The 12,515-nt window shown below is 37.0% G+C and overlaps 1 protein-coding gene across 1 annotated transcript in view; it reads right to left on the bottom strand.

Moving 5' to 3' along the window:
- Positions 1-12,515, bottom strand: part of SORBS2 (sorbin and SH3 domain containing 2) — a 155,491-nt gene that overhangs the window by 70,573 nt on the left and 72,403 nt on the right. Inside the window, exons 3-7 of the mRNA XM_050710210.1 lie at positions 10,793-10,842; positions 4,995-5,087; positions 2,944-2,970; positions 1,822-1,946; positions 247-864 (exon numbers count right to left, since the gene is read on the bottom strand). Coding sequence (XP_050566167.1) covers positions 247-864; positions 1,822-1,946; positions 2,944-2,970; positions 4,995-5,087; positions 10,793-10,802 — 873 coding nt within the window. The 5' untranslated portion in view covers positions 10,803-10,842. The remainder of the gene's footprint in view (positions 1-246; positions 865-1,821; positions 1,947-2,943; positions 2,971-4,994; positions 5,088-10,792; positions 10,843-12,515) is intronic.

Below are 12,515 nucleotides of genomic sequence, written 5' to 3'. Positions count from 1 at the left end.
CATAAAGTGCACACAGAGGAACAAGGAAGTCTACTTTCCAGCTCAGCTGGGTTCAAATTTTTTTTTATTTTTTTTGCAATACCCTTCCAAAAACATCGTTTTGTTCAGTTCTGTTTTGATCCACATGACAGGTAGTTTTACCCAGAAAACAAAAGGTCTAACTTTGATAATATAAGTATAACTAAACAGAGTTATTAAGTGATTCATGAATGATCTAAAATAAAAAAATGGAAAAATTAAATATACCACATGGCATTCTGCAGCCTGTGAAGAAGGAAGAACTGTAGACTTTTGTCCCAAATCCTTTGAAGACATCTTTGAAGTGTCTGGAGAAATACTAGGTGGATGTTCTTGGATTTCAGGCTCTGCTTTATTGTCAGGGATGGGAGCTATCTGAATGGAAAGAGACGCTGTGTGTATCTCAGGCATGGGGTTACAGGCAGGTGAGACAGGCCTTTGTGAAAATATTGGCACTTCAACAGGCTTGAGCTGTTGCTGTGTATTACAATGAATGCTACTCACTGAGTCTTGTGTCCGGGTTAATTTAAGGGTAGATACCCTCCGCTTTTGAGTCTGTTGTCTTTGGCCTTGGTGGAGAGTAGCACTAATACCAGCTACTGTGCTTGTGCCTGCACTGGAGATTGAGGTCAGTGGTTTAGTGATTTTTTGTGCATAGGACACACTTGTGTTAGATATTTGAGAAGACATTATCTTCTGGACAGACTTCTCAGTAGTGTAATAGCCAGTATCTGTGGGAAGGTGTTTATCTGGCTCAGTTGTTACTGCCTGGAGATTAATTCCGTTCTTGTGATTAGTTACTCTCGCTCTTTGAAAACTTTCTTTTCTAGGGGGTGGCAGAGGTGCCTTATTTGCCAAAAGCATCCACACAGCAAAATAACATTGAAGAAGAAACAGAAAGAAAGTAAATGTTAGCAGGAGATATAACTCAGTTTTACTTTTATCTTTAAATTAAAAAAAAAACAACTAAGAACTACGGGTTCCATCCAACATTGTTCAATTCAATGGAAAATTGAATTGTTCAGGTTCCCACCACCTTTAGCTGTACAGCTTGTATTTAGAAAACCAGATGTTCCATTTGCTCACTGAGTAAACTGGGTTCAGAAGGGAGCCAAAATAGGCTTTATTTTCTTAAAAAAAATAAACATGAAATTATTACACAATGAAAATTATTAATGTGAAACTGTTCAGATATGTAAATCATTTCCAAAATGTACTACATGATTTTAGATGACAAGCTATTATTCACAGGTAACACACATATTTACAACAGACAGGCCTCTTAAACCACTGAATTAAAATAGTAACAGAAACAGTATTGACAACAGTATGTCGACCTTTTTTGGGCAGATTAATATTCTTCAAAGTTGTGTTTTTTTAGTGCTAATTGGATTGTTCTGCAAAACAGGCAGAAACATCTTATAATTAATAAACTTTTATCCTCCAATATCTTGATAAATGACAAGTGTTTCAGAGTGTAAAACATTAATAAGTATTCTTTGAAGTCTGGGAACACTCCTGGAAAGCTTTTATTTGTGTTTGACTTTTTTTTCTTTTTTTTTAAGCTGGCTATCTTGTTCATTGAAAGCAATTTCTGGTAATTAACCTGCAGGCATGCATCTTGTGCAGAGTATACTTTATCTACACAGCAAAACAGTTTGTAATCACCCATATGTATTCACACTATCTGGAAGATATCAGGATAGCATTCCCATAGGACCATCCCATCTGTATATGGTGTCCCCCCAAAAAACAATTCACACACAAATGCCAAAGAATGAAACATGGTGTGTTCAGTTTTACCTGAGTTGGTGATTTTTTATCCTGTAGGTTGGGCCGCACACTTCTAAAACCTTTTGCTGTGAGAGATGAACTGCTAATGTCTCCATTCAGTGTCTCTCTACTTCCATTATTGTAAGATCTCCAGGCTTTTGTGAGGAAAAAAAGAATCAAATTATTATTATATATATTTTTTGTGGTTACTAGATCTATATTTTGCTATCATCATATCAACCCAACTATTAAGCAAACTGTGGAAATTTATCTACTACACAACTGACATTGCTGCTGATATCACCATGGAAGTGGTAAGAATAGGGCTAAAGCTGCCACTTGCAAACTTTTTATATCTTTAAAATTTTGAAAACTCATGACTGACAATACTGTTGGTAGCAGTTTGATAGCTCCCCACAACATTCATAAATACTGATTTTAGCCCTGGGAGTCCTTTTGAGATTCTGTTGTTTCAGACCCTGTATAAGGCTGACTGAAATACTTTTACAGATTAGGTTCTTGATCTTCACAGCTGTGTCAGATTTTTGAAAAACATCCCAGACCATGTGAAGTTATTCTATCATGGCAATTTCACCTCAATACCTGATTATCTGTTCCAATCTTATTTTCAAATCTGAACAACACCTCAATTTTCCAACCAAACAACCATGTTTTGTCTTTATCATCAGAGCTGAACATCGCTCAAGACACTGTTCAAATATAGGGGAAGATATTATCCTATCTCAACAAGTTACAGATTTGAAGACAAAATATTGAAGATAGAGGCTGGGAAAAGTAACACATTATGTGAGGAGGCTGCTAAGTGGGGTGGGCAGAACTTGTAATACTGAGTAAGAGACTAAAAATGAAATAGCAAGTGCCACTGAAGCTAAAGGTGGCAAATTAGCAGTCTGTATCCTCCCACGCAACTAATTTTCTGACAACATACACTGTGTTATAGGAAATACTGCTTCCCAAGTAAGACCTTAATTTGAGGTCTTAACCACCTGTAGTTATTATTACAAATTCAGTGGTGCTTTCCTTAAAGAATGCAGATGTATGGAGTGATGAAACCAAATAAATGGAAGATTGTTATATTTCATCCACTTACGCAGTATTACACTGATGCATAAATAACAGTTTTTTATTTACCTGAATCTGGAGACTGAGAATCAGACCCTAAAAAAACCAAGCAATATCAGTGTGTTAGAAATAAAATAATCAATTGTAAGAATGACAACATTTCCAGTTACAAAACTACATCTAGTTCCATGTTCCTTGCTCATAAATACTCGGGGTGTCTTAACATGCAGCTAGGCTCACAGGGTTAATTTCAAAAGGTAGGTTTGCAAAAAGATGACAGTGACTCAGTAGTCAGTGATGCCAGGATGGGTATGTTTGCTTCCATTTATTGTTCTGTTGCCATGACTATGCAGATAAGACTACTGAATTAAATTTCATCAGTGATCTAGTGAACATGTTAAGATCACACCAAAAAATAAAAAAACCAGCAGAACATCTGGTGCACATTGTTTCATCAAGTTTATTTATTTATTTAGATATTTAAGTCACTGATTAACTAATCATTTTGAATTCTGGGCTAATTAAAAAGCAAGGCTATATCTTAGGGAACTTACTGAGAATTACATACCTACATATTTATCTTTACTGTCTGCAATAGATACAATTCCCTTCTTTTACTTAAGTATGCCTCAATATTACTATATCATAGATACTAATGTTTACTGCTCAAGGTCTACAGAAGGCTACAGTGTGCTGTTACTGTTAATTAATCACTACTATTTCAGAGAGCCAATAATAAATAAATATTTGCCTTTTTTTTTTTTTAACCCCAGTAAATACTATGATCTGCTATCATCTAAAATTTAGATATCTAAAGAAATAACATTCTTTTAAGATCAGCTGGAAAGGTTTAATTCAAAACCAAGAAAGTCGTCTACAGATTGTCAGGATTTTTCTCCCCCTTCACACCAGAATGTGTGAAGCTTTCTTCATCACTTCAAAGCAAACACTGAAACTGACACATACATACTGCCAGCACACAATAGATATGAAATTCTGGTGTTTTCTTGGATTACTTGTAGATATATCAGTGCTGTTTTCTTCCCCTGAACAAACTAGAATTATTACCACTCTAAACAAATTAAAAATAATTTATAATGTGCAATAACCTAACCCACTAGGATTATAGTACTATTATTAAAGCAACCATCACTAGTTTTAAGTGTAGTGACACAAGACATTAAGAGGTTTGTACTACATGCTTAAACAATAAAAAATTATTAGGATTGCTAAGAAATAAGGATGCAATGTTTTCTTGAATCTTCGTATGCACAGTAATCCCAATGACCCTTCTACCATCCTTACCTACAGGAATTTGCAACCAAGTTTTTGATTTGTTTCATAAATGCCATCAGAATTCTTATTCCTGGGGACTACCCTTATATTATAAAAGACATACAAAACAAAGACTATATGTTGCAACTACTTTTTTGTCTCATTCTTTATTCAACTTCCTATATGATACTTGGTGTGAACACATATGTTCATATTGGTGTAAGTTAGTCCACACCACACAAGATTCTTTAATGATTTGTACTTAAGAGTAATTAATTCAGTAGTGAACCTGGGCAGCTGATACCCATTTCATGTTGCAAAACCAGACAGGAGTACTGCTAAGAAACAGCCCCGTCTCTCTACTGGACGTTCAGCATGCTTTTATTCTTCTACACATTTTTAGGAAAAAAAGTATCAGAAATATTTTTAAGTTTATCTGGCTTCTGATGATGATTTTGCAACAACATACAGATTCTTTTGAAAGCCGCTTTTAAAGCAAGTTGTAATAAACAAAACCTACTTTTCATGCTGTATTATTTTATAAAAAGCAAATAAAATGGGGGACATGAGGCCCAAAATATGTATCAAAGTTAATTTTATAAATAACTAATTCTTCCTAAGTCTTCCTATCTATTTATTTTTTCATTAATGGCTATTGAGCATTGATAAAGAAAAATGAAATCTACTTTTTAAAGAGCATTGAGCATTGTAGAACTCAGTAACAGACCTGTGAGTGGAATAGAAAATATGGTTACCCTTCTTCTCCTTGCAGAGTAATATTGCAGAAACATGTAATGCTATAGAAAGCCATTAAGAAGTAGAATCCCTCTGGTTAGTTGTTATACCTGAGGCCAATAGGTTTGGAGAACTCTGAACCCTCTTCACAGCTGTTAATGTGACAGACATTGCAGCACGTTTGCGAGCACACCCACCGCTATCTGGAAGCACAAAACAATACAGACACCAGCCCCAGACAAAAGAAGCAAGCACATGCAACATATCACAGTGTGAGATAGGTCAAACGTACATGAAAATAAACATGCAGTTAGGGAACTGCTTCAGGTATGTGTAAATTTGTGAGTTTCACAGATTAGCAGAATATATAGAATTTCACAAGGTTTAAACAACAATAAACCTCATATAATATAAACAAAGAATGTAAATATTTAATACTTAATCCACTGTGGAAATACATATGTTCTGTTGCCTGAAAGACTGCTTAATTGTGTTTAATTACTGAAAAAACAAACAAGCAATCAAGGTGAAGGATTAAGCATTCCAGAGTAATAATCAATAATCTGCACTGTAAAATAATTTCATTGTATGCATTAGAAAGACACCATTCATAAAATGTAAGCCTATATTCATTAGCTGACAAAGTACTTGTGTACAGCCCTTTAGACCCTTTAAACTCAAGAAACAAAATTATTAAGGATGGTATGCATTCTTTTTTCTTTGGTGCAACGTCCTTGGTCTCCCTACCCTCCCTTCCTCCCTCTCTCTCTTTAATTTAATGGAAGATAAACACATGTATGTCTGGAAGCTAACAGTATCCTGAGGGAACGACTTGAAATCTAAGTCTGAAATCCCTTTGAACAGCTAGCAGTGTAAAAAACCTTCATTTTGGATCTTGCTCGACTTCTTTCTTTAGTCTTTGCTCCTCTCTCCCTTGGGGCTGTCATTCTGTTTTTAGTTGCACTTTGTTGTTTTTAGCAGGTGGCTTTCCTACAACTTAGCTTTTCCAACTCCATCATAGTTATAAAAGGTAATAGATATCCTTCCTGATTGTACTTCACTAGAATATTTTTCTGCTCTTCAATATTGTCTTTATTTTAATTTTCATATTTGGTATTACTGAAGTTTCATGTAGGCCACGAACTACAACTACAATAGAGGCCCTAATGCTTTTTAGATCTGTGTCCTGCGACACCGAGTTTTATCAAATTATGCTTAAGGGAGGCCTGCAACCTATTAGTGGAAAGTATTTCCTATGACAGCAGTAATTCGAGCCACAGAGACATCTTTAACCCACGTCTCCAAGAGAAGTGAGCTGCTGGTGTTTCTTTCCTCTTTCCAGCTTTCCCCCCAAGTAGCAGGGATATGCATGAAGCAGTTGGTAATGCCGACAAACATCTGAGGCACTGCCCCAAGTGTAAGCGGTTCTAAAGAATCACTGCCAGTTCCAAGTCTCAAGGCAAAGGGCCAGCTGATTTCAGGCAGTAACAGTCTAAAGCAATACATTACCTGGAATTAATTATTGGTACTGGACATGGGAAACAAAGACAATGGTTATTGAATCTGCATATTTGTTTTAATTTGCTTACATAAACATAGCATGGCAATGGTAATTAAAATCACATTTTCTATTCTTGTATTATTCTCTCCACTGACATAAAGCGGAAGTAATTCCAGGGAGACTTGATGCGGTTTTGTTCTTACCTGAATCATGGCAGATTTCGACAACATACTTTATTTGATTAATACAAGCTAGCAGGCGAATAATTGTTTTATACTATCACATCTTTTATCCCAAGTGATGCTTTATTTGTATTTTTCAAGAGCTACCTACACTAGTGGTCACACACTCAGTTGCACACTCACTCCAGTGGCTGCTGCAGGGACACACAGGTCCTCTGCCCTGCGGTTCAGCTCCAGCGGCTGGCAGGCACACCTCCAGACACACACATGCACGCAGCTCCCCCCCACTGGAACGACTTTGGAAGGAATTTAATAAGACAGGACAGACCGCAATGATCAGGCTCAGGCAATGGACAGACAAGCGTACTGACCAGCAAACTGTTTATGCTTGAGCAGCCCTTTCCAAGCCCTTACACTTACATTTTCCCCCAGAGTTGTCCCTCCCCAAATCACCTAAATTCCTCCCTTCCACTGCCTTTACTTCCTCCCCTAAGCATCTCATAGCAAGTCTTGTGCAATCCTCAGCTGCTTTTTCCCCTGCACTTCCATAATGACTCCTACAACCCCAAGCAGCAAACCCCCTCTTAGTTCAAAGCTGATCTGGAGAGCTGCTCCTGATACCTTATCTTGATGGGCTCCAAGCCTGGACCCCAGGGCTGAGGCTCTCCTGGAACAGCCTTGAAAAGGGCCCAGACAAGGTGCTTGTCCCTCAGAAGTCCTTAGTTTAGGTTCTGGCCTGCCCTTGTACTCTTCTAGGCTTATGGAGTTGGGCCTTTGATAGTGCTGGGATGCTGCTGTGAGCAGCCTGACAAGGTATTATTTGGGCTTCCCCTCCTGCTGTTGTCTATCTGAGATCCTTTGAGGGTGTGCAGATGAGCTATTACCACAGAAACCTAACTGATTACCCAGGGGAACCTCCTATTATTTGGTTCTTTGATACTGCTAAATTACAACAAATAATGATTTAAAGAAGTAAAGTTGTTGTAGGAGAACATTCGAACAATCAAGCTGTATAATGTACTTTGGTGATACAAAAATGGCTTTACAACCTATTCAGGAACTCTGCAGGGACCCAAGAACTTCTATTCTAGTCTTTCAGATGATGTAAGAGATTAGTCTATGTGATGACTTACATTAATAATTTTAACAATTGCAAAATATTTGTGAGCTTCCAGAACTGCAGACTTTTTCACTCTTGGCTGCTCTGTATGTGCCTTGCTTATTGGAAACAGATAACTTTTAAAATTAGATGCATTTACCAAGCATTATCTGTGTGAAACGCAGCCAAAATATTTATGGATAGACACTAAGAATCTGTTTTAGCGTATTAGCTTTTATCCATTCATAACTCCTCAATGCAATTACTTCTCCCCAACATCAGCTTTGCATGCGTATATGTAGTATGAGCAATAAACACATTTATCCTGTGCTGTTACCTGAACTTCATCGATAACTCAGGTTTCTGTCCTAGTTTCTCAAAATGTCCCACCAAGGTAATGACGCTCACCAAATCTGTGCAGTACTTGAAGACTTGTTGATGAAAAGCCCTATATATAGTTTAAATTATTACTCTGTTGATGATTGCTTAGTCTGGGTTTAAAAGGCACACATTCTATTAGACTACTATTTTTAAATTATGACAGAACTCGAACACCAAGAGCAACTATGAGCCCTTGGTTCTTCTCAAAACCTCTGCTGTATCTAATGTTTGTTTTCTTGCTTTGGCAAATATGTTTTGTTGCCTTTAGCTGTTGAATATTCCTTCCTAACATGTGGTACAGAATTAACATCAAATGCTAAAAAATCCCTCCCATATATGGTAGAGTAATGGAAACCAAAGCTCTTCAAAACATTTTCTCTGTAGACGAAAATATCTTCTGCAGGGTTCACTGAGATAGACTGCCAAGTCTGCAGCCACAGGGAACACTGGATTAGAGGAACTCGCTCTAAGCAGCAGATTGACTTTTTCTTTTTAAAGCTGCATATACACCAGTCTTTGCCACTTGAACAGCTACTGGCATCAAACCAAAGTGAGCATTTATCTGTAGAAGGAATTAATCACAATCCTATTTTAAAACAAGACAGTGGCAAATTAATATTACCTGATAATTTCTAATTTTGTTGTGCACAAATCCCTGTTATAAAGCAGTGAAACAGCAAAAAATAAAAAAATAAAAGAACCTCTGCGTTCATTTATATTCCAAGAAAACATAGAGTCAAAAAAGAGAAATAACTAGACCAGACCTCTGCACAGAATGGCTTCCATCTCAGCCACACTCTTCCTTAGTAAAGTGACACTTCACCAACAGACATGTATAAGATGTTCACTTTTATGCCCTACTCACTGGATTATTTTTTTTTACAGTCAGTAAGCAATATACACCAATGGAACTGATATGCACTTAAAAAAAAAATCATTACCTCCTTTTAGTACAGCTTGTAACATGCACATTCATACACAAGGTGAAAAATGTTTTCACTGTTTAAGTGCACAGTAGCTTAAAGATCATTTTACAGTCATGGTATCTTTAGGAAACTGTACAGGATTTCTGTTGTGTTTGGGTCTTCAAGTCACCTATGTGATCAGAAGACTCACAATCCACAACAAAAGTCATTCACACATATAGGCTACTTAAATCTCATGTCTATTTCTCTTGAGAATTTCAAGCTTATGAGAAATTTTTATATGACAGAACAAAGTCCTACTTCAGGGCTGCAGTAACCCAAACTGGTAATTTACATCTCTGACACAAGCCATGTTTTTCAAAGTAGAAGCTATAAAATGACATCTATCATTTTAACCCATATGATTACAATGCAATCATAGTCAAACATCCGATGCTTGGCTGAGTTATTTCTGAAATTACAGGTCTAAGAAGCAAGCAGTATATCAGTGCTACCTTCATTATACAGACTGACACGTTTAGGAAAGAAGTCTTCTCCAAAAATGCAAGAGGGTAGGACACATTTCAAATAGTATTTCCGTAAATTAAAAGTCTTATCAAAACTTTGTGCCATTCCTGTCCCATTGCCCCAGTTAGGGTCTGGAAAACAACACAGAACAGCCAAAAGAAATCCCATCCCAACTGAGAAACCTTGTTTCTCGTGCTTAAAACAGTCCCAAATGTAGTAGGTTTCACCACAGCCAATGTGTTTTAACTTTGTACTAAAAAACATCCTTGTGAGAACCCTGTCCTAGGGAGTTCCAGTGATTGAGACAATAGGAAACCAGGGAGCCTGGTTAATACAGCAGTCCGGGTAACAGCAAATGATAGCACGGAAATACAAACTCCTTGGACTTAGAGCACGCTGCTGAAACACCCAAACTGGTAGCTCAGGTCCTCCAGTCCATTTTGCTTATTTTGAATTATCATGGCAGTTGTCATGGTGCAGTGCTGGGGTCAGTAATAAAAGCAACTGCTTTGGAGAGTATGGGTGTCACATCCCTTGTGTCACAGTTATTCTGCAAAACAGACAGTTCACCTGCGGAGTATAAGGGGGTGACTGCAACTGTAAACTTACACTGGATGTGAGGGAGCCCAGGATTTCACCAGTCTGCTTTTCAGAGGCCTGTCACCACTTCCAGAAAAAACAGTAGCATTGTCTATCGACTTCAATGATTTGGGAGCAAAATATTAGTATGTTACAGATCATTAAGATAACCTCCCATAGTGTGGAGTATTTCATTTTGTCAGTATGTGTACCAAAGGAACTTAAGAGAAAATACAAATCCCAGTAAGTACAAAGTAGTCATCCTCCTCTGATTGCACAAATGCAGCTAATAATACAGGATAGTTTTTTATACGCCCTTTGATTTAGTGACAGTAGAGAATGGAAACAAAACATTTTTAAACCATGTGCTGTTAGGAAAATGTGCTGTTTTAGCATCACTTTTCCAGAACCATTATGCCTTGAAACTTTTTTTTTTTTGCATAAAACATACACATACAAAACTGAAACATGTAAATTAAGCACAGAAAGCTAAACATGCATGTATATTTTATGTATCCATATATATATCCATACATACAGAAAGATGTATGAAATTTCATATATGGAACAGAAATGCATATAAGCAGACATACTACTAAAATACCTTGTTTAATTTAAATCCAGCACTGATTAAGATATAATTTGTTCATCAACATTTAAATAAATCTGGGACCTTCTCTGCTTTCTAAACAACACATAAAAGTAAAGAAAAAATCTCACAGAAGCAGCATACCTGTGTTCATTTTGACACTGGCGGATTTGCTATAAAAGTCTTCAGATTTCCTGCAGAAAATAAAATGATCTATTAATTTGCACAAGACAAGAATTTGTGGTACAAAATGGCAGCAGGACTTCTCAGAGGAGTGGAGAATCAGTGTGATACAAACGACAGTCCTATTTTAATGTGGCTTTAATTAAATTGGCACCACTTGTCCTTCCAAAGTTAAAGATGAGCTGTTGCTTCCATTATAAGCTACTCTATTTCCAAGTGTTTAGTTTCTCTCTTGCAAACATTTTTTCTGGGATAAAAAACAAAACAAAACAAAACAACACAAAAAACAGTGATCGATTTTTGGTCTTGAAACTTTAAATTAAAAAAAGATTCCCGTACAAGAACGTGGAAGTGTTTTTAAAGGCTACTTATAAGCCTTATTTGCCTTCTATGCAAAAACGGATATAAAGCATAGGTCTCGCTGAATATTTTTTAAGCAGCCAAATTTAGCAGGTCTTTTCCATAGGTTTCTAAGAAGGATACATGGATGTTTTCATCTAGTAATTTAACACGTCTCTACGGACAACACTGATGTTCTTAATGTTGCTCTCTGCATTGCTCTGCACAGAATCGGGACATGTTTTTGCATCCCCAGGAGTCCATTTCGAAAGTCCCAATGGAGTCAACAGACAGTGAATCAAGTCATTATATATTTGGTTTCCAAGCACAACATGCTTTTAGTTACTTGCATCAAAATAATGCGTCCAAAAGCTGAATCACTTATTTATGGATCCCAACTCCATACAGTTCTTACAAACAAACACGAAAACAATGACAAAAACAACTACAACCACAGAAGAAGCAGGACATCCTATGTTAACAGGCTACTTTGACCTACTGTTAAAGTTTAGCCACATCATGCAGACTCAAAGTTTAAGTCACAGCAGCAACTCAAACAGTATTTCCATCTACTGCCACGATATGTTCCTTGGGATCAGGAACTCCTCTATTCAGCCTCTTTAAGATACTGCAGTAGCATAAAAGGATGAACAATAAAGAGGGATGCAGATGGGTTTTCCAGAGAACACCGCATGTAAGACTGACAGCACTCTGGGCACTAGCCAATCCCAGATGTATGGCACATGCGTGCTGCCCACTCTAATGTACTACAGTGAGTGGGCAGAAATGTTGAAGGCCGAAAAAATGAGGGCTAAAATAATCATTCTCCCTCAGTGCTGTTCCCATGTCAAGCTCAGGATAAAGCAAATGGAAAACCATGTATTCTTTTAATTTAATAGAGCTTTACAAAATAAAAATAGTCCAATAGAGCTGGGTACTTTAGAAGTAGGAAGGTATGCATGAGTGACCCTTTTTGTAATGGAAAACTCAATATACTAATATTTAATACAAGTAAACACAGAATACCAAAATAGAATTTGAGCTCAGCTCAACAGGTGCCCTGAATTACCTGTACCTCTGAACTGACACATAAATTGCCATATTCCCTTGCATTCATAATGAAGCCGGATTTCCTGCTGCTTGGAAAATTTACTGTTTAGGGATACCTCATCTTACAGTATTTGAAGAAAATACCTGGACTCTGCTGCTATTATTCAAGGTCAGTTTTGTGACAAAAAGGATGCAAGATGAAAAACCCTACTTAAATGCTACGGAAATAGCTATCCGGCAATGAATAAAGTTTTAATTACATTCTTTTTATGCTGCAGTTATCAGTAAATTACCA

The sequence above is a fragment of the Cygnus atratus genome, chromosome 4 (genome assembly GCF_013377495.2).
Source record: "Cygnus atratus isolate AKBS03 ecotype Queensland, Australia chromosome 4, CAtr_DNAZoo_HiC_assembly, whole genome shotgun sequence".
Taxonomy (NCBI): Eukaryota; Metazoa; Chordata; class Aves; order Anseriformes; family Anatidae; genus Cygnus; species Cygnus atratus.
This window is presented reverse-complemented; position numbering and strand designations above follow the sequence as displayed.